Genomic DNA, 26,630 nt, shown 5'->3' on the forward strand with positions numbered 1-26,630 from the left:
AATTTGCATGATAATGCTTTATCAAGACCAAGTAGTGCTCGTGTACGAAACAATACACCTTTTGGGGTTCAAGTAATATTCTGGTGTCCTTTCTCTTCTTCCCCTTTTATGCATGGTTTTTGTGTTTCGCAAAAGTGTTCCAAATTGAATTGCGGTTACATCTGAAGGGAATCGTGGTGTACTTAATGACGTGCCATTGTAAGGCTGTTTTGACTTTCGACCAAAGTGTTCTAGCTTTAATATCTAAAAACATTTTTGAATCTTTATTCTTAGTTTTTTTTTTTAATTTACTTTATCTTGAAACTTTTCTCTGATGGAATCAAGTCTTATGTTGTCTTCTCGATCAAAACATCGGATTAAAAAAAAAAACGGTCTGGGTGGGTAATGCTGCAATATTTCTCCAGTTTTTATTTGAATTGATTATCAGACCTACTGTGATTGCTTGAGTTCTGTTGTTAAAAGATTGAGTGTTGTTGAAATTCTGACGCATGGAACAATACTCATGTTAATGTGACTTTGCGTGGGAGTGAGACACGTCAGTCAATGTTAGTGGAAGCGTGCGCATTACCAATAAATTCTGTGAATCTGGGTAACAACCTTAAAACTGCTATCACCAAACACTTTAGTCGGGTGAGCTATTCCAAACAAGATGCCAAGACGAATGAATTCTTCTTGAAGTCGCGTGAAGTGTTATTACCATTCTTCTCTTCGCGCGCGTTCGTTATGGCGGGGAGGATCAGTTTTGATTTACAACGGAAACTCTTGGCGCCGGGAAATTTCAGTTTCGATGAGTAAAAGACCAGCGGGAAAATAGGATCTGTCGAACCGGTCTCTGGCTGTGATATCAAGCCGGATAAACAAGGGTTTTCCTTAATAAGTGCTCTCTAAAGAAAATGTCAAAGAGCGGCAGTAATATAACATGGAGAGACCAGCTTGTTGGATCCATCGTGGTGATCTTGTTTGCCTTTACTCTCGTCTTAAATTTTCTAGCCCTTCATTATACCTATGTCAAAGTTCGCAAGCCCTCGCTGAAGAAAATCCCGCATCTTTTCGTTGGCGCGCTGTCATTAGCAGGACTGGGCATCGCCTGTTTTCAATATGTTCCATTCATAACGTCGCGTTTTAATGGCGAGTGGTCGCGCGAAGATGGCGTTTGTCACTTCGTCGCGTTTGGTGTTCTGTTTTTCGGGACGCTAACAATCTCCTTGGTAGTGATGATGAGTTTGGAGCGATTAGGTGCGATAGTCTTCCCTTTCTACTACAAGGAGAGCGTCACATTTCAAAGATGCGTAGTCCTGTTGGCTATCCTGGTCGTGTACTCCTTTATCCTTGCCATTCTTCCGCTAGCGCTCAATAAAGTCGAGCTCAACGTGTCTACTGGCGTTTGCAGTTACGCCGTCGAGTCGCACAACGTGGATACGGGCATCGTTGTGTATGTAATGTCCATACATTACGTCTTGTCTGTGATAGTTATGGTTCTTTCTAACATTACCGTTGTATACACCCTACACGTTCTAGAAAGAAATTCACTTTCGGATGTCTATGATCAAGACAACAAAACCGAGAAAGGAACTCGCGTTAAAGGCTCTGGTACCTCCGCCTGTGTTAGCTTCGCCAAAATGGTTACGCTTATGGCAGTGTGTTACTCAATTTGTTGGACCACAATATTGGTAAGTACTGCCCATGTTTTAATGATCAGTTTTTAGGCACACATCTCCGCTCGCCGGCGAATTTAACTTTAATTTCAGTGAGTCTCTCCGGCAAGCTGATCATTGAAATTTGTGGTCTTTTGGGGACCTTAACGATGTTTATTTGCTTATGTTATCACAGATTCCGTCTCGTCAATGTTATTGTAACTTTTTCCCGCGCGATCAAGCCACGGTAGATTGTTTCACCAAGGAATTGCTTCATTAACTTGGTGTAAACGCAAATTGTTTTAGTCTTTTTTTCTCGCTTCTAAATTCAAGCTGCTTCGCTCCAAGTGGCCGGAAATCTAAATCTGGAATCAGGAAAAAATAAGCCATTTTCGCTCTGAATTTCGCTGGATCGCTTTGTGTTCACTGCTTGCTTACGCGATGATATGTAGAATTATACTTATTTTAGAGCGTTTGAAGAGAAATGAGTGAACATCCAAGCATCTATTAAAGAAATTGAGGTATTTCTTTAAGTATGGTTATCTTTACAAGAAAAGAAACAAAAAGCGCTATAATACTGAAAATTGTGTTGGCACATTTAAAAAACACATCTGAAGTTGTCGCGAAGATTACAGATCAAGCCGTACGCGGTAGTTTTCGAAAGAGACGCAACTTTCGATTTATTTATTTTTTTTATCGCAGTTTTATAAACAACTTACAGCGCATCGAATCAAGAGCGTGCCAGTCTGTTTTAGTTTTTACTCGTGTTTTATTTCATTAATTCTTTCGTAGACCTCTGAGGTGAGTGGTAATTAAATCGAGAATTTTGAGATCAGTGAAAATTGTTTCCTCATTTTTTTTATTTTGAGGCAATCGCAAAGGTTTCCGCGACCAGATGTCTGCGAAATGCGCTGAAATAAAATACATTACACGATGTTCACAAAGCATCGAGAAGCCTGTTAAACAAAAGCGAGTGAACTTGAATGAATGAAATTGTTTCCTTGAAGCCAATCCGCAAGGTACTGAGATAAAACAACAAAGTGTATAATGATTTCCGCGCGGACTCGCCTATCTTGAATGAAGTAATCGTCTTGAAATGCTTCGAGCGTAACTGAGTAATGGGCTAGGGAAGCTTCATCATTAAAATTTCCGAATAGCGGCGTCCTTCGATCTCTTGATACAGAAATGCCGGAATTGTTTTTATCTCAGGCCTCCCGCAGAAATTCATGTTCAACTTAAATTACTTGCAGTGAAACACAAAGTAAATAGAACGACGGCCCGGAGAAGAAGGAAAGCAAAAATACAAATAGATAAAAAAAAAAATAAAAAATAAAAATAAAATAAAAACAAGCGAAGAATTGTTGTGCGGCTTGTCAAATTACTTAGATTCCTATCATCAAGACGAAATAAGGATTTCGTTGACGGGGTTATCTCAGGGAAGAAATCTGTTAGACAAAGTTGAATTATTAAATTGATTAGGTCGTTTTTTTCTTTGCGTTTTTTTTTTTCATCGCTTGTTTCTTTGGATCGATGTTGTACCTGATATGAAGACTACAGTGACAGCAAGAACCCACAAATGAAGAGAGTCAATTTGTCCATAGTATTACCCTGTAATGAACCGAATCAACTTAATAGCAAAGTCTTTTTACCTTATCCAAATGTTATTTTAATGTCGAATCCCTTAAGATGCCGCTTACTTTGGTCTTGTAAATTGCTATCCCCTACAGACAGTCATTCACAAAAGTACCAACTCATTTCGCTATTCATTGCAAAATATTTACGAAGTTTCTAATAATGCGAAAAATTCATCGAAAATTACTAAAACACTAATATAATTTAATTTTTTTAGTGCCTGAAAAATGTTTTGAAAGGTGTGAATTTGCATCTGATCTGAATTTTTATTGAAATAGGTTTTGAATGAATTGAAATAAAAAAGCAACTTTTTCAGTTCGTAGTTTCTAAGAATGCATTGCGTTTATTCTGTACTTTGTTGAAAAAGGATTCTTTTCAAAACCTGTTTCCGAGGTTGGTTTTAATCTTTGTGAAATAAGGTTTTAAAATATAGCGGTGATACTCACCGAGTAATTGCAAGTCGTTCGTAAAAGCTAATGAATATTTGATAGTTTTGCTTTAGTTCCCGCAATCTGCTTTGAATAATGGATCAGTGGGTGATACATGCCTCACTCAACCATTCAAACTATGCCGAATAGCTTTCTCTCTCTTAGTCACTCAAAAGTTTTGATTTTGTTTTCCATATAGGTTGTTTTTTAAATAATTAATTAAAATTAATTGTCTGTGGTCTGGAATAACAGGATGGTTTTTAAGTTTGGTGAATGCGGCGGGAGCAAATGTAAAGTGTGATCATCACTTACTCTTTAATATCTGCAAGAGCATGGAAAATATAATTGGTTTTTCATTTTCCTCTTTTCAAGGGGAAAACGTGCTTGGTAACTCTAGCGAGGCAATATCCCAATTTTTCGCGATCTCGTCTTTTTTATTAGTCATTTCCGCCGAATTCTCCTTAGCATAATTGTTGTCCATAGGAAAAGGCCGGTAAAACGAGGCCTATCGAATATTTTTACCATTTTTTTGGGCTTAAATTATGTGACGATATGTTTTGGAAAGAATCTCAAGCCTCTTCATGCTCATTTTAAGTGCCATCTGCCCCATACATCTTGGTGTGGTATTTGAAAAGTGAAAGGGGAGTTTGTATGTTTTGCCGACTGCCACCCATAAACACTTATTGACTGAAAGGGAAATTACATTCGAAAGAATACCATGAATTTACAGGAGAGTTTGTTGTTGTTAGTCGAAAAATACGCTTGACAGAATTTTAATTAACGGCGATATAAATTAAGTAAAGCTTGGAAAAGGTGTGGGAAAACATTCAGAACTTTCATTACTTGAAATATTTATTTTTTTCTTTTTACTTTAACAGCAACTCTACGTAGGAAATGTCATAAGAGATTTAGGTTTCCGCCTAATTAGATCCGCCTAATGTCATACTCTTTGTTAAAGAGTAACAATGAAATGACTAGTTGTAGTTCTGTAAAGTAAACTAGTGTCTAATTGCATTCTACGCAAGTCGGTCAAATCTCCGTGACGAAGGAGTGCGATGCGTTCATTTTGGTAATGTTATCAAGTGGAGGGATGTTATATTAGATTGCCATCAGTCGCTCTTAAATACGATGACGTGAAATGAAAGTTGTTAATCTCAGTCACGGTTAAAAGGTTAAAAGCAATTTGCCACATTTGCGCCTTCACCAAACTATTTCAGTGACTGAGTGCTCCCCTTTGAGTAAAGAAAAATTTTAGAGAAGTATACCATGAGCGTGGGAAAGGCTATAGCCAAAAGGCGTCGAATCGACAGCCCTTTGTCTGGTGTTCGGATGTTCTATCTTGTCGCCTTTCCGTTCGCTATCAGAAAAAGCTTGGCAATTTTCTCATTATCAGCGCTCAGCTGAAATAAAGAAATAAAACACGACTGACTTCCTTTGCGTCGCGGAACACGCTTCTGAATACTTCCTATCCGGAAAATAGGTTTAGGGATTGCCTTGAAACTAACATGGGTCCCCGGTGGATCTTTCCTACAAAGGTCGAATGCCAGCTTTGTCAGTTCGCGCTGGTGTCTTCAGTACATTCAGTTATTAGTTTCCACGATTAAATCAGTATTGCCACCGTTAGATCCAATTTATTTTTTCAGTACAGAAGGAAGAACTGCTCACAGTCAAAGCTTTTTTTCCAAAGTCTTTTCACACGAGTTTTGTCTAAAAATTTTTGATTTAAAATCACAAACCTTCAAAAACACTAAGGGTGGGTATTCAAGGGCAACTGAAAATGCAGCCTCGCGCTTTTCATTACAGAGGCCCTGCATGAGCTTATTTCTCCCTCTTCAAGCTAAATACATCCCTTTGGATTACTTATGTTTGGGGTTTAAAGTTACATGGAGTAACGCCGATGTAGTTGGCGCTGTAAAAACCTACAAATGCGCAAGGCTTTGAGATGCCCTTGTAAAAGTTTAGCCTTTGACTATTCCTCGTCAATCTTGTCAGACCTACGATGTGAAAAGAAGTCACTTTCTATCACTTTCCCATCTTAAGATTACGTTTCCCGTTGTTCTGAAGTCACTCCAGATCAACATTCTCTTTGACGCCAGGATGTATGCTATATCATAAAGACAAGGACTATGTACCTTCTTATCATTGTTTCCCTGGTGTATATTTTTGTTTAATTCCCTAAGGAGAACAGATTTAAGGAATTAGTATTGATTTCCCTTTGCCACTTTTAGCGGGTGGCATGCAATGTTTCTTCATGCCAAAACGAGCACCTTCCATCGGTCATTTCAAACTGATGACATTGTAAAAAATAAGAAAAACGCTGTCACTATCAGTGATAATATTGTTGTTAACTTCTTATTTCTTTTTATCCATTTATTTTTTCTTAATTTTTCACGTTTTCTGTTATGTCTTATCTACCAGGGAAGACATTGGTGTTTATAAAAGAAAGAAGGTTCTATAGAATATATGTTATTTGTCGCCTTAAAAAATAGAAAAAAAAAATGAGGATTATGATTTATTTTGGGTTACTTTTTCGGAATATGGTGCATACCATGGAATTTTACTCCACTGAGTTAATTTTGGGGTTCATTGCTTCCAATGGGTCTTACTTTCAGATTTTCATGGAAGGAACTGTGAATAAGTTCCAGAGATATCACGTCATTCACTATTGATCGTTGCTTTCCAGATGCGTATTATAATTTTGTACGCTTACAACTGGCATAACATCTATTTTGATCAAGTGGTTCTCGTCCTGACCACACTGGATCCTTTAATAAATCACTGTGTCTGCTTGTGGACCATGAGGAAATACCGCGATGGCTATGCTTCGTCGCTGGGCAAGGTGTTCTCCTGTTTAAAGCCCTCAGAGGAAGGCATGTTCCGCTCAGCTATCACTCGAATCAGCTCTATATCAAGGCGCTCATTCAGTCGATCATCTTCATCTGCTCGTTCATCATCTATGCGAACTTCAAGAAGAAAATCTTGTAAGTTTGGATTAATCTTGATTTTAAACCTTGAAATTTTTTAAGTTTAAGATAGTTGTGCCTTTTGTTGTTGTTATAGAAGGGATTGGGTTGTTGGAGGGTAACTCTGAATAAAGAATTAATTTTCATGCTTTACATAATATTTTCGAACTTCTCAATACAATAATCGAACCATGGAAGTCTTTATACTGTTAAAATAAAAAAGCCGGAACAAACAGTAAACGATCAAATGAGGTTACGAAGCCAAAGAATGAGAGAAAGCGTGAAAACCGGCAACGAAAAAGGTGGAGAAGATTTTAATTGCTCTTAGATGAAAAGCGGGAAGTACCAACCGGAATATCTAGTTGTTACAATTTCCTGTTACCCTGGCGTTTGGCTCGATGCGTGGGTAAAAATCTTACCACGGAACAAAGTTAAAGAAGGAAATTCATTCAGGGATGACTGAGGGTGAAAAATATGACGTTATAAATAGGCAATCGATGAATGATTGTGAATTTATTAGTCAGGTTGTTTCTGTTTAGTTGGAAGATGAAATTTCTCCCAGAAAATAGTCCTTATGATCGCATCAAGTTCAGCAGGCTCTCATTATAAAACGGGAGTGAGGAGATTTCAGACTTTAATTTTTATGCTCTTGCTGTTGATTTATTTTGCACTCTGCGACAACAAAAGCACTTTGCACAAACTGCTATAAAATTCAACCCCTGACAGTTTAATGTGATCTCTCGTATCCCACGCCAACGTCTGTATATATTTTCATCTTTAATTTTCCGGCCATTGGCGATATCCTGTACAAATATAGTTATGTCACATTCAGAATGAGGATTACGCCCCAATCGTATAGTTCCAAAATCTCTAGTTTAACGACGTGCGAGAATTCCCAAAGTTAAAAATGTTTCGCGTGATGTGCATTACAAGCCAAAAATTATCTTCCACAAGAGAATATTAACGACACGCCTCCACATTGCGTGTTAAAAGATATCGATTTGCGAGGTGACGTCCGTTTTATGACCTTTTGATGCATTCTACGCTCTATAAATATATTTAACTGATTGCTGTAAGAAGAGAGCAGGTCATAACCTGGTGTGAATTATGCTTCCTCGTATGAAACGATCCCCCTGAGAAAAGTTGACCTTTTTCGTCTTATGATCCCCTACAGCTACAACAAGACTTTCAGTTTCTGGCAGATACCACCATGCTTCACTCTCCGAGAGAAGATGTTAGCTTCATGAAATATATGTTGCATAATCTGTAATCTCGCTCTAAACGTAACAATAGTGTTTTGTGTAGGAGGAGGGAAATTTTCTCTGCCATAATTTTTCCTTGTATAATTTTTTCGCGTGCTTTTGTTATCATGTTTTTCTTAAGCACTTATAGTGATTACAATATTCACCTGTCGACCTCAATCGTGCTCGATCGACGAGGTTGTAGCGTGCTGAGTGTGATTTATTACCATACCATTGACGAGGTACGAGGAAGGCACATCTAAGTTTTTTTCCGACTTTTTTTCCAGCCATTATCGTTTACATCGATATCCCTTAACAATCAGTCAGAGAAACATGATTAAATTCTGTTTGTGGTATGCTTCTAAGGTTTGTAGCACCAGAAAACGTTACAAGCAAGACGATATTCAGTTAGAAAAGCTCGCTGTATAACCGAATTAATATTCAAGTCAGATTCAGAAATAAACTATTCGCCAATTCAGTGCAAAATAACCCTTTCGAAAGCCATTTTCAGTTTTCTTCAATCCCAAAACTCTCCCGCAACACTGAAATAATGCTCGTAAAGAAGAGAAGAGATAAAAATTAAGACCGCAGGAGTTAAAGGAATTTATCGATAAACTGAATGAGATAGGTCCCGGCGTTGACAAAGCTATACTAATAATGATGCTTGGGTTGGAGAACTTTCGAAAAGGTGTACGATGATAATGACTACAATGTTTACATTAGTAACACAAAGAATAGCGTGGGACATGGATGGCCATGGATGGCCATGGATAGAGAGAATGAGCGTGAGCGGCAATTGACGAAATTAAAGCGATTTTGTTTTTGAAAAGGCAACCCGTGATGCGACTCACTCAAGATTTATAACTGAAAGAATATCGTGGGTCACTGAGCCTGTTAATTTTGGTTTTATTCATCATCTAACAAGACAACTCTTATTTTTCTTCGTAGCTGCCGCACATACGTATAAACAAGTAACTCAAAATAACCCGGATGTTCCAGCACTTGTAGAGGCTCAAGTCGGTGGTGAAATTCAGTCCGATCCTAAGGAACTTGTGGAACAAGGACATTCAGACGACCCTTAACGAAGGGCCCATCATACTAGAGGTAAAAAAAAAATGATGTGGCCTTCATGAAAAATGAATGGATTGCTTCTCACCCCTCCCCCCTTGAGAATGGCGCGTTCTTTCGGAGAGAGAATCGTAATGAGACGTGTCAGAAATGTGTGAGGATTCATTTCCAAGCTATGTGACTTTGATAATCTCAGTATCATGATAGTTGTTTTGTATTTCTCAAATGGAATGTAGTTAAATTCCGTTATAGGCCGTGGCACCCTTGGCCTCTTACATGCTTGCTTTGTAATGATCTCATTCTGAAGTGTGAGTGCAAGATCTATCGAAGCCTCTCTTTTGTTCGTTTTTCAGCTACAAGAATTATGTAGATCACTTTCGCAGATTACTTACCTTTTTCACTATGAACTTCACACGCTTTGGATTGCGAACATTTGAACAACTCAGCGTTCGTTCTGGGGGACTGAAGAGCAGAAATGGTTTTTGGAAGTGGAAACAGTGGAAACAGTGACAATGACGGAATTAAGGGCAATCGATTAAGTGTTAAAAATGAACATTCGTAACTTATTATATTACGTGATTCGCCGCTCTAGACCCACTGCAAAGTAAGCCTTATGTTCACGTGACCATACTAAAACTTTTTCCCTTTTTGGCAGTTTTTACCGCAATGGAATCGCATAACATTTCTTAAAGAATTCAAAACTAAGAATACTGATAGGGTCATATCTTTTAGCCGTGTACTAAATCCTTCATCGACCAGCTTTTCAGCCAAGAGGGCTGGGCATCGACCACGAACTAAGTCATCCATGATGCAGCCATCTTAGCCTCACACGTGGTCAAGAACCTTTATATTATTAACCAGCATGGCTTTTTGCCACTCTTTTAAGTCAAGCGAAAGCTAGGGCCGAAATCATTCTGTTCTCTCGGTGGCGTAAATTTTCTAAAATTCTCTGAAAATGGTTGTCGCGTAATTCCGTAAGAAATCTTACTTCTATGCTATCGCAACCCTAAACTATAATAAACCTCCAAAACTCACAGCGAAAGAGAAAGCACAACAACCAAGTGACAGGGGGGTTGTTAGTTTATTTATTTACTCGTTGATTCCTTCATTTAGCCGCTAGCTTCTTACAATCGGCTTAGACCGAATAATCGACAGTCAGCTCCCACTTGCAATCGTAAATAACGCTAAAAAAATCCTCGTATTGTGAACCTCAAGGTACCAAAGCACGTGATTCCATTTTTAGAGCACCTTTCGACTGAGTTTCGTGAAAAAAAAACCCAAAGTTATCACGAAGACCAATCAGAAGACAGGTAAATACCCTTAAGAGCCAATGAGAACTCAAGGGGAAAGTAAGCAAACCGTCCAAAGCGCGCGAAAACGTGGGTGATGAAAACGTGATATTCGATTGGTTGAGAGTGGCGCGAGTGTTTTTGGACCAATCACAAAAACAGAATAAATCAAAACCAATGCAATCTTGGATTACGTTCGAAATTCAATTGAAAATTTCTCTACTTGTGTCCTTTTATGTGCACATTCCTTTCTCCGCATCAAAAATCTAGAAGAAAGTAAGCACTCTAAACCGGCCTGAAATCGACCGTGGGTAATTTGAAGAAAAGTAATGGGAGCTCGGGGAATATTTGATGGAGTAGTTCAAAACTGCGATTAAATAAAGCACCTCTCTAAGTCATGATGGAGTACTTAAGACTTATTTATTTTCGAATTAAAATAATAAATAAAAAGGACATTCTCAAAATGTGTGTGAAGTATGCTTAAAATAATATTTCGCATCCAAATCAAGTGACACCTTGAATTCAGACTGCTCAATTTGTGGAAAAACTTTGCAGCGATTGTGCGGCAGCAGGGAATAGAGGCCCAGTTTTGAAAGCATAGAGACAAAACTAGTTGTGGTCGGCATTAGCCCCTGAAACCCTAAGAGCGACCAGCCTTCTTGTTGCAGTAACACCACTGACTCATTCATTAAGTTAATGAGAATACACAAAATGATCTCCAACCTAACAAGCTTTGATTGTTGAACGAATTCTCCTTGTTAGTACCAAAGGAAAGGTATAAAGAATGGTATGGAGAATATGGATACTGATGTTAGGATGTGAACGGGATAACACCCAGCTAACGCAAACGCTTAAGAGAGTTGGGCAAGGACCTAACTTCAGTAATGATCGTTTTTTTACAGTTTTCCCGTGCAATACCATCTAAAACTTTTCTCCCTATTAATAAATACAATAAGGTACCATTTTCTAAAACTATAGTTAGGATATAGAACGATTTCTAAAGATTAAAAATACACTCGAAGGAAAACAATTCTACTCTTAGTGGGTTGTTTGCATCCCAGCTAATGACTTGTCAGAAAACATTAAATTCCAATTTCCTTGTTAATAGAAGCGTTACATTAGTAGCTTCTGGTAGATGACAATGGTTGACCTTGACTCGACGTTATCTGTCGAGTGTTGCATTCCTAAAAGAACCTGAAAATAAATTAGGGACATTGTTAATTCCAGTCCCTCAGTCCATCAACCGCTAGGAGCCAGGTGATTAGTATCTAATTTCTCCTTACAGTATCAAGGCTGAATCCACGGGAAATGAACAAAGATCATTATGGAGATTAGGAGTATGCAAACTGATGTTAGGGGCTAGTGTTTTACGGATTATGACTTCCACACTTCATCTTTCGTTTCCTCGAAAAGGCCTATTATTTCTAAAAAAAAGGTTGTAATTATGATAAGAATTTAAGGTGGCTCTGAACCGCATGTACTGCGTTTTTTCAAGTTTGCAGAAAATTAAATCTTGGTATGGAATAAGAACAATTTTGATTAAAAAGGTTTAAGCTTTGAAATCCAACCACAAGCATAACTAGTGCAATGATTTTGTCCCTGTAAGTAAAAGGTCGCATCTACGTCCCTAAAAACAACAAAAATGAAATACCCGGAGACAAAAGTAAAATGAAACATATGAAAGACATACCGTCTCCCGGATGCTCGTTGCGTTTACCAGGCAATGTATAAGTAAGTCCCGTAGTACTGTTATATAACACCACCCTATCGCTGTCATAACTGGCTGCATACAGTGTACGAAGATCTGCAAAACTGTTCAAAACGAAACAATTCGATTCAACGGAAGGGCAACGGTGAGCGAAGTATGAAAGTAAAACGGGGTGTGTGCCATACTTTTTACCAAGGTTATTTTATAAGCGGAACGTGAGGTAGGATAAATTACTTTTAAGAAAAGAAACCAAAACAGCAGAACGAGACGAACTTAAATCGTTAACGTGAATTAACGTCACGAATAGTTCAGTTATAGAAGAACAAGAGCTTTGGTTATAACGTCGGTAACAATAGAAGTGAAGGAAAAGATATGAAAAGAAATAACAATGAAATAACCACCAACAAACTGATAAAAGTGATAATGATATAATCAAAAACAATTTGTAAAAAAGTGACAGAGGGATGATGATTACGATAATGGTCGAAAGAAAAAACAGAACAAAATAACAGGTATCCAGTTGAGGAAAAACAATGCGGTCAGTCGTCCACGTAAAAATGAATTGAACTCGTTGCTGATCAGAGGATTACTTCAGAAGTCCACAACCTCTCTTAAGGTCATTGTAACTCGGGGACCAACACATATTAAGTATACACTCAAGGTATAATTAGTTACCTGACACTGGACGGTCCTTCCAAGCCGCCACCAGCCGCATAAACGTCAATAAAATTACCTAAGGTAAACAGGAAATGAAGCTGTTTAGTGTATGATCACCTCAATTCTTTCTGTGAAGTTTTCGAATTGGTGAGGGGATTGGAAGACGACTGTTGGAGGTTGAGTTTTAAAATCTTTCAGCTTAGCATTCGATCGCGTTCCCACAGATAAAATTAAATCATGCTGCAGTTGATAAGCTTCTCGAACACAGGTCGGAGCTGTACAAAAAAGGTTTTACATTATATTACTTCGCCATGCACGATGCTGATAAAAAGATTTGTGAAAAGATCACGAGACTGAGTGTTTTGCCAATTTTTAGCGATATTTTCGGCACCAAAACGTGGAGAGGAGGGGAAGTAAGGCACCCAAATTTTTTATCTGGGGGAGCTATACGGCTCCCCTGCTACGCCACCTATGCATATAGCCCTGCCCTCGAAATATGTAATTTTATTGAATAATTCACGGTCTTAAAAACAATCTGCTGCTCCAGACCATAAAAATTGATGCTCTCTATAGATAGACAATAGCTTCCATTTGGCGCGAAAATATGCACCCGTCCGCGGACATTTTCTGTTCCAAGTTGAGAACAGTTTTCCGAGAGCGAAGTTCGAGGAAATCTGTGAGCCTCAAGGATTACAACACAAGATAGTTAGTACCTGTTTGTCCATCAAATCGAAGGATGCTGTTTGAAACATAGCTCGTCACGTAGACATTGCTGCAGTTTCAAAAGACAACGGAAAATAATGGAGTTAATCATCGTTTCCCTAAAGAATCGTCCATTCAATAAAGGAACTTCAACATCTAACCTAGAGGAGTGGTGAATTACCACATCCGGCCAAATCTGATTCCAAAAAGACTAGAAAGGAGGAACGTATGTGAAGAAATGGGATGAGAAAGTACACTATTTGAGAGAATGGAAGAAAGATGAAGGGAGTGCTGGAAATGAGGAGAGATGAAAAAACAAAAGAGTGGTAGGGGTATGGGGAGGTCTTACCCGTCAGATCCAACAGTCAAACCAACTGGTTTTTCCACTGTGGCAAACACACCAAGCTGTTCACCTGCAGTGCAATAGAAAGGAACTATCAATATTCTTCTACAACTGCTAAAAACATCACATCAATAGAGGCTGATTAACACTAGACTGAGGTCACCTGAGGAAGAATTGAGTTTTAACACATTGTCGGTGTAATGACTGCAGATGAGGAGAGTGCCATCCTTTAAGAATGCAACATCTTCAGGCCTGGAAATCAAACATAGCTGTCAAATACCTTGTTGTCAGCTAACACAAGAGTTAGTGTCTTAAAAGTGTGCATGATCCTGGCACCAGCCACACACAAATAACTTATTAAGGAAATATACTTGGCAATCCATGAAAGGATGCTGTTGAGAAGCTTGGGATGAAATTTAGCCACACATTACCAAAACAAACTTCTTATGGTTTTCCACTCTGATCAAAACTGAGATAATGATAACTATACACAGTCAAGAGCTTCTCTTTTTTTTTTTTCACCCTAACAGTTGTACAACTAGTTAAGGCTGTGATTTTTCAGTCAGCGGTGACAGAAAAAAGGAAATTAAACAAGCCTTGGTTCTGTAAATGAACTTAAAGTACTCTAAGCATTGTTAACATGGATATTGTCATTCTTACCCCTTAAGACCATGACTTTTATCAGCTACCTACAAAGAATAAAAAATATAGCCACCTTTTTAATTCTTATTAACCACTGACAGGAAAAAGCACTTTAAACCTGTTCATTTTAACATACAAAAAAAATGACTTACCACACCCAAGAATTTTCCATCAGGTATAGAGAATTTAACAACTTTATCATTGAGAAAGCTTGCAACATAAATAGTGTTGTTGGGACCTATGGCCATCCCCTCTGGACAGTCAAGGTAACTCTCATTACCAAAGGCACCTACAAACCTACAAAAGTCACAAAAGTTCAAGGCATGTCAGCAGAGTATTCAATTTTTCTTTCCTTATTGAAGTCTTAAATTAAACCATGTGAAGGGAAAAGGTTATTGAGCTTGTGGGTAAAGTGTAGGTGGTAGAGCAGTTGGTGTGACATAGGAAAGCTCATGCCCTGACTGAGAAACAGCATGCATAGCAAATACATACAAAACTTGAGCATGCTCAGTCATGTATTATGGCCCAGCATGTTCCATATCTACACCATGTGATATGCACTGAGAAAACGGAAAACATAAAGAATACAAACAAAAATTGAACATGCTCAGTCATGTGTTATGGCCCACCATGTTTCATCTACACCATGTGAAGAAAACATAATGTACATTGTAATACAATGATAACTTGGACAATTATGGGAAAAAAAGAAGATGTGCACACAGGAGGAGTTATCAGATTCCTTTTTGTTTGTTGTAATGAGGTACATGTAAGCATCAACCTTATTCCTACAGTAGATGTTTTCATGCTGGGTCACATTTCTTCTCTTATTGCTCATGTTGTTTATAGTCAATTACCTTCTGGTAGTTAAATCATACTTGTGTATTTGATCTGTTGTGAAACTTGCAACATACAAGTACTCATCATCTGAAAAGAGAAATAAGTGAAAAAACAATCAGCAACTATAAACACCAGCTTGCCCTGACCTATGTGTTTATAAGAAGCATTCTGTAAACCATCCCTAATGATTAAAATAATGCATTTAATCCATGATTGATGCATGAATTAGTTGTGTAACAGATCAGAATGGTGTGTGTGAGTGAGTGGGTGAATTTTTAGGTGCATACCTAAACCTCTGTATGACTAATGTCATATCATTTCATATCTGAAATGTAGAGTAAAATTATGGACAGTTCAACAGCTCCTTGAGGTTTGTTCAAACTGTTACATCAATAATTCTTGTAATAAAAACTTTGACCTGCTTCTTACCAGCAACCATTCCCCATGGACCATCAAGCCCATGGCCTTGAGTAAAAGTGACAGCAGGGCTTCCTATCTGTCTAGTGTCTGCCACATACAAAACCTGTCATTTAACATACCAAAAAAAAAAAAAAACAACCATAACTATGTTAAAGCTACCTTATTTTAGATTTTTGGTAAGCAGTAGTTTTCTGTCCTCTTATTAGCAAGAAATGACTTGTCCTCCACTTTGACTGGAGACCATCACAGGATACAAGTCTTACGATCCCACCTTAAATGCCTTGCAACTTGTCAAGTCCCCAAACAGGTTACTGGTACACATACGTTAATTTTATACTCATGGGTGGAGAGAGGCATTGTGAGAGTTAATCCTTCACTCCCTAACATCAGTATGCATTTTCTCCATACTGTTCTCTATACATTACTTAGGGAGGACATGTTAAATAATCAAGAGCTTCTTAAGTTGGTGATCATTTCCTACATTCTCCTGACCTTCATGTTTCATTCAGGGGTGATATTGTTTGGAGAATTTAGATATTAGTTTCTCTTTGGGGTCAAAGGGTTAAGTTTCAGCTGCCTGTGAATAAATACAATGATTCAGCCAGGAGTGAAGCTGTACCTCTCAATTTAGAGTATAAGGCCATCCTGTTTTTAACCCTTTCTACCCTAACATCAGTATGCTTATTTTTGATACTGCTCTTTACACATTTCAAGGGGAATTGGTGCAACAATAAAGAGCTTCTTTAGTTGGTGATCATTTCCTTTATTCTCATGACCTCAATGTTTGATTCAGGGTTAGTAGGGTAAGGGGAAACTAGATAATCACACTTAATGGTCAAAAGGTTAAACAGGCTGATTGGAAGTTTTTAAATTTGCAACAGGAAATTTGCAACAGGAAAAAGCTGGGTGACACAGTTAAAAAAATACTAAAGCTACAGTCTAAAATAAATTACATTTTCTGAGGTGTGATAATGAAGAGGTGAGATCAATAGTTATTTACCTGGTCAAGTAAAAAGCTGATGTTGAATTCAGGCAATGAAGGTAAAAAAATGACAAGACAACATTAGAAGAATAAAGTAATTACATTAATTGTCTACCTTAACATGTCATTAACTTTTTCTGTCAGTGAACTAAGAGTCAGTCACCAATTAACAATTTTTAGCCTTAATTTCAGCTACCTTGAATGAGAAGGAGCCATTCTAGAAATGATAACTGGGTAAGTATTATATCTCATGTGTCTACGTCTGGATGTATATAAAATGCAAAAATAGTTAAGACGTCTTGATTTTCAAAGATCACCTATAGTGAAACAGCAGCCCTTCACCAGTAAGTCACAATAAGGTTTATACCTTGATATATACAAAGTGTGTTGTGGTGTTGCCAAAATGTATGATGGCTTGTGTACTTTGTCAAGTTCTTTAATTACTTGAGTTGTTTTTCCTTGCCTGAAAAGAAATAATGGGGTAAGTTTCTAAAGAAACTGTGGTGCTGCATTGGTGGGAGAGGGTAATTTAGTATTATTAAATGAGTAATGATAACATAAATTGGCCACCATAAAGGGTCTCTAAGTTTTTAAACTCTTTACAGTGGCCAATTTACATTATCAACTCAGTTGATAATACTTAATTACCCTGAAAATAAATAAGTTTACTTTTAACCATGTTGGACAAAATAGCACTGAATCTTAAGCTGGGGTCAGCTGGTTTCCTTTGCAGGACATGACAAGGAGAACAACTATTCCCGTGGGAATGGGATGCCAGTCAATTACAACAGTACCCCCCAGCATTCCATTCAGGGTTGCATAACAATTTGCATGTAACTATTTATACTCCTGGGTGGAGAGGTGCACTGTGAAAGTAAAGTGTTCTGCACAGGAACACCAGTTAATGACCCAACCTGGTCTCATACCTTTCGAGCCAGAGTAAAGCAGACTAATTTGGTAAGGCACATTAACTTGATATTCTAGAAAAATTTTCAGAGCAAACACTGAGAGTAAGCTCCCATTGGCTTTAAAAGATTGATTTTTTTGCAAATGTAATTAAGTGTTTTTTCTTCCATATTACTTAGAGTTGGCTGGGTTGCTGACGTTGATCATTGATGATAATTGAGAATTCAAAACACAAGATTGGAATTGATATAAATGAAAGACTTCCTCAATAACACAACGCATAAAACATTAAAGCATGGATGTATGAAAAAATGGTGCTAAAACATTTAAGCCATTTCCAACTCACCATAGATAATGAGCAACTTGAAATGATGGATTAATGAAAGTGTCTGGAAGGGGAACTTGTTGGGGTCCCACAAAATAACTGAAAAAAAAGAAGACATCACATTAACAGTTTACAAAATTCTGGATTTCTCTTTTATCATCACTTTCTAGAAAGTTTTAAATATTCTTCCAACTTTTTTTAATTTTTGTTTTTCTTTTTTTTTCTAAGATAATTTTAATTAGCGGCCTCAAAATTTTATTAATTTAATTTTTTGAACCGGCATCGTCCAGTTTAAAGACAAATCTTGTCTGTTTTGAGATCTCACTTTTGTCAAGTTTTGTATCACTGCATAATTAGCGAACTTTACACCTACAAACTCACCAGTGTGAAAGAAGCCACATCCAAACTTTTAAGAAAAATAATCGATATATTCGCAGAGGTGTTTTGGCCGCCATCTTGAATATCAAATATACCTGGATGTGAGAGGCCTGGATATGAGATTATGAGATTAGAACCCAGACTTACAATGGAGCGGAGGCTCCTCGCTTTTTCTCTTTTTTTGTTTTTTGTTTTTTGTTTTTTAGCTTAATCTCAAAATGGAGCCGACACATGTTCTGCTGGGCGCATCTATTTCGCTAGCCAGTTTCAAAACTAAAACCAGTCGCGACTTGGTCACTCCGCTGGTTAAAGCAGTTTGTGAGGTACTCTTTAAATACCCTCATTGATACGTGCCTACTTTGGTTTTGTTTTTTGACGACAAACAATCCAAAAGCGCTATAAATACGAATAGGGTTCACTATTTTTAGAGCAGCACCGAACCTAAAATAATGCCCAATTGAAGCTTACGCAATCGATAAGAAGCACGGGATTCCCTTTTTCTTTTACCGACGAGCACAAAAAATTGAATGGTTTATTTGTAGGTAGAGTTTCATTGTAACTTATATTCCGCTGTAACAACACCATTCAGTTAGGACTTCATGCTCAGCTATTTGCAATGTCGATAATAGGCGACCTAATCTCTTGAAAAAGGTCGGCAGAAATGAAAGTCTAGTCGCCAGAGCTCGCATGCGGAGGGTCACGGAACACCAGAAAGCTTCCTACTCGGACAGCCAAGGAGAAAAAGGCAGAACAAATCGACAGAACATCAACATTAATAAGTTGCGAAAATATTTTATTACCCGCCATAACCATGAAAATGGCCGCACCTTTGAGCACTCTATTAAGTGCATCTCTATACTGAAGCTCAATTAAACATCTTGGAGATAACTTCAGAACTCATAGGAAAACATTTTCACAGAAAAAAATTTCAGAGATCTTAAGGTTGTTTTCCGCTTACTCTTGTACGCTTATTACAACTTGCTCGCTCAGTCTGGCACAAGAATTGGTAACGGTACCCTATGAAGAATAGTGATACATAAAAACATATTTGGTAATACCCTGATACAAATTTATACATTGCAGCAAAGCTCAATCAACAATTAATTTTCCTCTCTCTCCTTTCGGGCAGTGTACCCGGTCAAATCTTTACTCTGATCACCTGATCTTACCTGGTTTTACCTGGTCTTACGCTAATTATAGCATAATCCTACAGAAATAGTAACACCTTCGTAATTGTTTTCAAATCGTTAAGCAGATTTATCGATTTCCTTTTTTCAGGCAGCTATAGAAAGGCACAACTAAGTAAATATTTTTTCACTTTTTCGGGCATTGGGGCCCATTTTGTGGGCTAAAATACGAATTTTGGTCGGCAAAAAATGTATTTTAACCACTTGCCTGATTGTTCAGACTGATTTGTTAATAATTTTAAGTATTTAGCTGATTTTCTCGATGCCCTCAAAGTGATAATTATGATAATAGAGTTCATAGTCTTGAGCATTGATTCTGTGTTGGGCTCTAAACATATTTATGCCCGTGAACTTAAACTATATTGCCTAATCGTTTCGCTGTGAGGACAATTTATATGTGCCCCGACAGCGAAAATCTTAACAGTGTACGGGCATTAAGAGACAAAATAATACTGATTTAAAAAAACTTCATGCAAAGATTCCTCTTCAATCACAAGAGAGATTGTCCTCGCTCTTTCTTTAAATTATTTCGATGAATGTACTCACTCAGGCTAATATTAAACTGTTCTGGTCCGGTCTTGCTTGAGTTACTGCAGTATGGCACAAACAACCTATTTAAAAATCAGTCAGGATATTTCCTTCTAATTTTTTTCCACAAAGTTCCACAAGCATGAAAAAGAATTTCCAATGTTTAATAAAATTTCAACGCACGTCCATGCTCTTTATGCAACAGCTTCGATCTGTTCAGATATGATATTCTTGTGCGATGTTATATTTATAAAGCAAAACGCTGCCATAGAGGAAATATTCCATCGTCCTTCAGACATTTTCCATCTTACAAAATCCAATTATTCTAATTACAACCTTTCTGCCCAAGCTTGCGTGACGCTAATCATACAGGAAAAATATAATAATAAAAAATGAATAATGATTAACACCATTTTAACTCTCGACACAATCGACGATAATAGTTTTCTGCTTTACTTTTGCAGGCATTTTCTGAGCACGTCATACGAAAACGCTGGAAGATGCTGGCTGTAGGTCATGTTTAGGCCTTAAAAGATGCAATTGGCTACCAATTTCAATCCTCGTGTTCTTTTAAACATCAACGAGTTCCTCGAGAAATGAATACACGGGTGTATATTTAGATTTTATAATAATGGTACACATTATTGAAGCATTCCATCTTAAAAAGTAATTAATGGCGTAATTACCTCCTGATTTGTTATGTAACTTTTCTTACTGAAGTACCGCACGAAAAAAAAAAAAATTTCATATTTCTACACAGTCTAAAGGATTTTCATTATCTTCCGCCAGAGTCTAAAAATAAGTAGGAAAAAAATGGGAATATCACATTGCAAAGTACGTGTCTGCGCTGAAGGTGACAGTGACAGCAGCGCCTCCAACACACCTCAAAGTAAGGTCCGCCAAGAGGCAATAAGGCGAACGACAGATGGCCAAAGCAGTTCAGCAAACGAAGCAAGTGGAGACCATTTGAGAATTAGTCCCACACGCCACGAGCAGTATTTTGTGCCAAGAATGGACTGTTTGTCAATATTAGCGAGTGGAAGCAACACCACTGGAACAAAAATTCGTAAAGAAAAGGAAATATTCCATAGCGACGCGGAAATGTTTAAGCCAGAGAACAGGTTGCAAACTAATTATGGAAGAGGTATGTTGGAAGTGATAAACAAACACTTTACATATCTACCACCAGTTGAAACTGTCAGTAAATACTAACATGAGAAAATATAGGAACGATAACCTCTCCTTACTAATAAATGGAAGGTGAAAAAATATATTTTGAAGAACGCAATATCTGGAGCGAAAAGAAATGGTGTTACTGATTTGTGGATTGTACATACTACGTACTTAAATTAGCAATGAGTTGTAAAAAAAGAAATTAGCGTTCATTATAGTGTATAATATAATTCAAAACACAAGCAGGATTATGAGTAGAAATTTTTGTAACGTTTCAATGGTACATTCACCTTATTAGAAGTTGCGTGGTAAATTTCTGGCCCCGTGCGAGGAAATTGAGAGTAATGAAAAACTTTTACTGGTCAAAGAGGTATTTATTTTTCTTTTTTTACTTTATTTATTCGTTTTCGAAACACATCGATCTTACAGTGTTTGCTGAGAATCGTATCGATCGCATAGGGTGAGTGTGATGGATGAAAGCGACAAAACAGAAACCATGCAGGTGTCCTTAAGACACACAAAAACAGCTTTTTTTTCACTGAAAAAGCTCGTCGCTTAAAAAATAAAGCATCAAAAAGGTTGACTACGATCACTGTTTGGATAGTTTAGTGCAGCCACTTTGTTACTGCACTTTCTGCCGGTATTTTCGCCCTCTATAGTGAATACCGTCGTATATACACTGCATTTTTGTTGCCAAAATATGGTAAAATGGCTTAATAACCGAATGATAATGGTTATGACCACTACTGTTGTTTATTTGAAAGTAAGTAGTGCTAATTGGTTGTGTACTGTAGGTAAATAATGGTAATTAACTGACTGGAGTGCAATTAGGGTCAATTACGGGTGTTACTAAACTTCAGATCAGCAAACCGCGGAACCCCTAGAAACTCCGGAGCCTGCAGAACCCTATATATTTTTGTAAACGAAAAGTAATGAAATAAAACAAAAACTAAAAAGACTTTAACACTATTTGAAAGTTTGTTTTCTGGTATAAAGAAGATTACTTTAAAAGAGATTTATGTTTTAATTGTCTTCATGTCTAACTTTAATTATGGCGACATTCACTGTACAATGGTATGTAATATCATGAGGAGGAATCAGCAGTCATCTACCACGAGTACTAGTAATTGAACCATAATTTGAAAGCTCTAAATGGTTTGAGTACCGCGACATCCCAGTAACGCCTCATCCGAAGGCTCTTAGAAAACCTATAAGCTGCAATCGGCGGCCTTTAATTCCATTTCACTGAACATAACCCTAGAAAGTAGAACACGAGGGTAAAGAAACATCATCGCCTGTGACGCATGTAGAATTTCGGGGTGAAATTCTTCCTATTTAAAACTAGTTCAGATCTGTTTAAGGTTAAGAGCGGGACTGTTCATTTCCATACAAATCCTTACATTACATCCACTGCGCAACGAAAATACATTTGCATATTCATAGAGGCTCACTGTGTGAGCTTGGGCAGTTGGGCTTTTTGTGGTTGGACGTCAAAGTAGATGGAAAAAAAAAAAACATGTTTCTCAGTTAACTTCATCTTCTTTATACCTCAAACCGAAATTTCGTACAGTGTTAATGTATTTCAAATTTTTATTTATTTCATTATTACTATTTTTTTACATTAAATTTGATGATTCCGTACGTTTGGATGGTTCTGGAGGTTCCGCGGTCTGCTGATCCACGGTTGTAACAATACCTGTCAATTACCACTTTACTACATCTAATTTGAAATCGCAATGTTCAGCTGTTCAAATGCAGGTTTTTGTAGTCTACATGTTATTTAAAATATGTTATTGATCCAGTATCGGGTTGATTTATAAAGAGTTGCTAAAATTTGTCCTTCATTTTCCCGAAATTTGATTGTTTTTTTTACACAAGTCTTGAAATTTGATCGTTTGTTGAACTGTGTTTTAGTGAAGTTGTCTCTATGCGATTTAGAGCATTAAATGGTGCGATTCGTGAATAAATTGCAGCAATGAGAGCCAATCAGATTGCAAAGTTCACCAGTGATTTCAAAAATACTAGTTCTAGAAATTTTATGTATTGTTTTATGAATATCGTAAGAATTTTATTATAAGTGGTATAATTATTCGGTATACATTGTTAAACTTGTATATCTTTCATTTCATTGTCCTACAAAATGCATTCAGTCCCCCCTACACTCGGCTCTCATGTTTAGATTTTTAATCCGTCTCTAGCTAGGCCTCTCATGATTCTCTCACTCGTACAACAATCGAACAAAAATTAGATTCAGATAGGAAAGTTTGTTACTTCTGCCTAAAATCGCACTATTCTAGAAGGAAATACGAATATAGTAATATTAAATGTTTTTTATTTTGTAAGAATAGGAATCCACTTTTGCAGGATACATTTTTTTAGGATTATTTCGCTTATGTATATATTAAATAAACATTATATTAATGACATAAATTGTATTCTATTATATTAGACCAAATAGTGAATATATGATGATAATAAAATGGTTTGTTAAAAAGAAAGTAGCTTAATAGAGTAGATTAAGCAATAGAGGAAATTTTCTGTGTTTGCTGATCTTTAAGAGTCTCGTAATCGGAGGGATTTCTTCAATTGAATGTTACAGGTGAAGGTCTCATAAATATAAGAAACTAACGCAAGTTGGCTTATAGCTTTTGAGAAGTCTTCCTGACTTCCTGCTGTTTTCACAGGACTTTATAACGATGGAAACGTTGACCAATGATCGAGTTGCTAGTAATCGGATCCTTGTGTTTGCGCAAAGATTTCTGGGATCGCCACGGGGCGAACATTACAAGAGGCTAAAAGGGAATATATAGCGAAAGGTTGTTTCGACGTCCAAAAAAACGATTTTAGAGATAGATCAACGTTTTCGAGCCGCTGTTTATGAGAAATGGAATAAGACAATGTTGATATGAGGGAAGTGTCAGTTTTTTGTCGAACATCCACGAAATATGTTGTAAAACTTACGAGTAAACTTCTCCCCTTGCGTAAGATTTATGGTGAAATAGTCATCGCGTGATGGTCTCGAAGTATTACAAAGTATACCGCAAGGAAATAACTCAAAGAAGTATTTTTAGTCGTATTTGTGTGTATACAGCATGTTTTCATACTTGTTAACGTTTCAAGATAAACATATTACGGCGTCTGAAGATAAACCTCTTCAAAGGAGAGAAGCCGTTATCAGCGGAAATAGAAATTGTTTTTACCGAACTGTTACACCCGCTATTGCGGAGGGTTGAAATAAACGATGAGAAACCTGAAGAAATCCTTAGATAAAGTCACAGTTTGTTTGAAAAAAATCGAAACGTTTTTGAGCTGCTACTTTTTTCTTCGAACTCCTTGGAGGATCTTATCAGGAAGAGGAAGATTACGGGAATTTGGGCACAAACTGTGGACATATATTCAGCACTTGTTAGTAATCGTCGTCGCAGAAGAAATGGCAAAGTTTTGAATGGACTATCAACGCTGATTCATTCTCATCGATCACAACAAATAAGCAATGTAAGCGTTTAACCCTTTGGCTCCTAAGCTTTAGGAAGAGTGACTAGCGTCTAATTTCTCCCTGGTGTATCACACCTGAATCAAACATGAAAGTCGTGAAAATAGAGGAGATGATCACCAACTAAAGCAACTCTTAATTGTGAAACAAATTCTCCTTTTCAGCTTCTTTGGAAATGTACGGAGAACAGTATGGAGAATATTGATACTAATGTCAGGGTGTAAAGGGTTAATCACTCTAATGTATCACTATGATATGCTCAGGCAATCAATCTCTTGCTGCCTCGAGGTAGCTGTTCAAGCGCTCTTTTGTATTACTAAGCCAAGAAAAAGCTAGAAGTAGACTTAATACACGTAATGAAATTTGAAAGGCTTTATTTTAGTTATTTCCTGGCGACTTACAGCTAAGTTTTCTAAATTCGAGACCTTTACGCGATGTCAATTTCACAATAAACTTTACACATACATGCGTGGAGAAAGGTTTATCTGTAGGTTTTCTTACATATTTCATGGTTATTCAAACAAAAACTTACGCTTCCCTCGCATTGACATTACTCAAAGCCATTTATGATAAACAGCGGCGAAAAAGCGATGTTTTATCTCCAAAAGGATTTTTTGAACGTCGAAATAACCTTTCGCCGTACATCTCCTTACAGCAACTTGCATTGTTTTCCCCGTAACGATCACAGAAAACTTTGCGCAAACACAAGGATCTGTTTAGCAACTAGGATCTGTATTTCTGTTTGTCGTCAAGTAACTGCGAAATTATTTTATAGTGTTTTTCTTTCAATTGAACTACTGTCTTATGTTATGTTTCTATTCAATATAGAGTTCACGTTTTTGCGTGAGGTTGCGTAAGATTTACGTAATACCAGTAGCGTTTTATTTATTGCTAGTACAAAGCGTTGTTTTCGTTGGATAATTTTCATTGCTTGCTGCATCCTTTTGCCGTGAGTCTTTTTCTTTTGTCACGAGGTTATTTCTTTTGCCGTGAAGTTATTTCGGGCCATCGTACCTGAGTGTTTTTATTGTTTCAATGTTTGGATTTTAATGTAAAGTTTTTCCTGGGTTGATCTCAAGAATAGGTGCTCTTTTTAAAATATCAACCCTACATTGCAACTCCAAAACCTAGAACTTTGTCACGATGGATAAATCTGGATAATTTCAAACTGTGCTTTCATTAAGCAAGCCTGCCCTAGCTCGCTAGAACAGGTAAGTCCTGAGTGGAACTAAAAAACGTTTTACTTCAGTTTCCATTCGACAGGGTGGTGTTATTATTAACCCTTTGGCAACTAGGAGTGACTAGCATCTAATTTCTCCTTACAATATCTGCCCTGAATCAACCATGAAAGTCATGGGAATAGAGGAGATGATCACCAACTTAAGCAGCTCTTGATTGTTAAACAAATTCTCCTTGTCAGCCTCTTTGGAAATGTATAGAGAACAGTATGGAGAATATGCATACTGATGTTAGGGTGTAAAGGGTTAACAAGAAAAGGAGTGGACATTTTCCCTGTAACCATTCTGTCATTGGAGTAAAAGATGGAAAACTCTGTGGCCCAGGAGAAGATACTGAGCTGGAGAATCAACTCCTTTTCAACGTCCATGAGATAAAGAATAGAGAAAGTATGAGGATCTTTAATTCAGTACCCTCTAGGGTACTATTGACATAGTTACTCAACCGCCATATTAAAAATTATTCCGCAGGGATGGTAACGCAGAAAGTCAACAGTACTTGATTCACTTTCGGTCTCTCTCTCTCTCTTAACTCGTTCCCAGTATACTTGTTTTTCTTTTCCTTCCAGTTGTGTTGTAACAATCAAAAATCATAAAAGAAGTCACCGTGAGTGGAAACGAGTATTAGGCGAGGGCGATGCGGAAGTTGCGCGCGAGAGGAGACGTCTTTCGCTACTCGCGAGATGATCTCCCCGTTCTGGTCTCGCGTCGATGGGCTATAAGCCATTACACACGATTTATATCAACGCATCGCATCATTGAACTCCCCTTTAACTTATTACCCTGAGGATATTGAAAAGTTCTTTTTTAATTTGGCTATTTAACTGCTCCGTAACAAATTGAAGGTAAGAAAAAA

The 26,630-nt window shown here is 37.4% G+C and overlaps 2 protein-coding genes across 2 annotated transcripts; one reads left to right on the plus strand and one right to left on the minus strand.

The window, feature by feature from the left end:
* Positions 1-108: 108 nt before the first annotated feature.
* On the plus strand, positions 109-10,719 carry LOC113667350 (uncharacterized). The gene is made up of 4 exons (XM_027183168.2): positions 109-1,670; positions 6,378-6,675; positions 8,847-9,002; positions 9,320-10,719. The coding sequence occupies exons 1-3, from the start codon at positions 894-896 to the stop codon at positions 8,978-8,980; spliced, it is 1,209 nt and encodes a 402-aa protein (XP_027038969.2). The 5' UTR covers positions 109-893; the 3' UTR covers positions 8,981-9,002; positions 9,320-10,719.
* LOC113667345 (uncharacterized) lies at positions 10,657-18,357 on the minus strand. Its single transcript, XM_027183158.2, has 14 exons — positions 18,162-18,357; positions 17,802-17,879; positions 16,917-17,012; positions 16,568-16,583; positions 15,577-15,670; positions 15,165-15,234; positions 14,460-14,604; positions 14,326-14,354; positions 13,829-13,917; positions 13,672-13,735; positions 13,334-13,392; positions 12,639-12,696; positions 11,946-12,067; positions 10,657-11,449 (listed from the first exon to the last, which is right to left on the minus strand). Exons 1-14 carry the CDS (start codon positions 18,233-18,235, stop codon positions 11,418-11,420), a joined length of 1,026 nt encoding a protein of 341 aa, XP_027038959.2. The 5' UTR covers positions 18,236-18,357; the 3' UTR covers positions 10,657-11,417.
* Positions 18,358-26,630: the final 8,273 nt, after the last annotated feature.

This window comes from Pocillopora damicornis, chromosome 12, assembly GCF_964200805.1.
Source record: "Pocillopora damicornis chromosome 12, jaPocDami1.2, whole genome shotgun sequence".
Lineage (NCBI taxonomy): Eukaryota > Metazoa > Cnidaria > Anthozoa > Scleractinia > Pocilloporidae > Pocillopora > Pocillopora damicornis.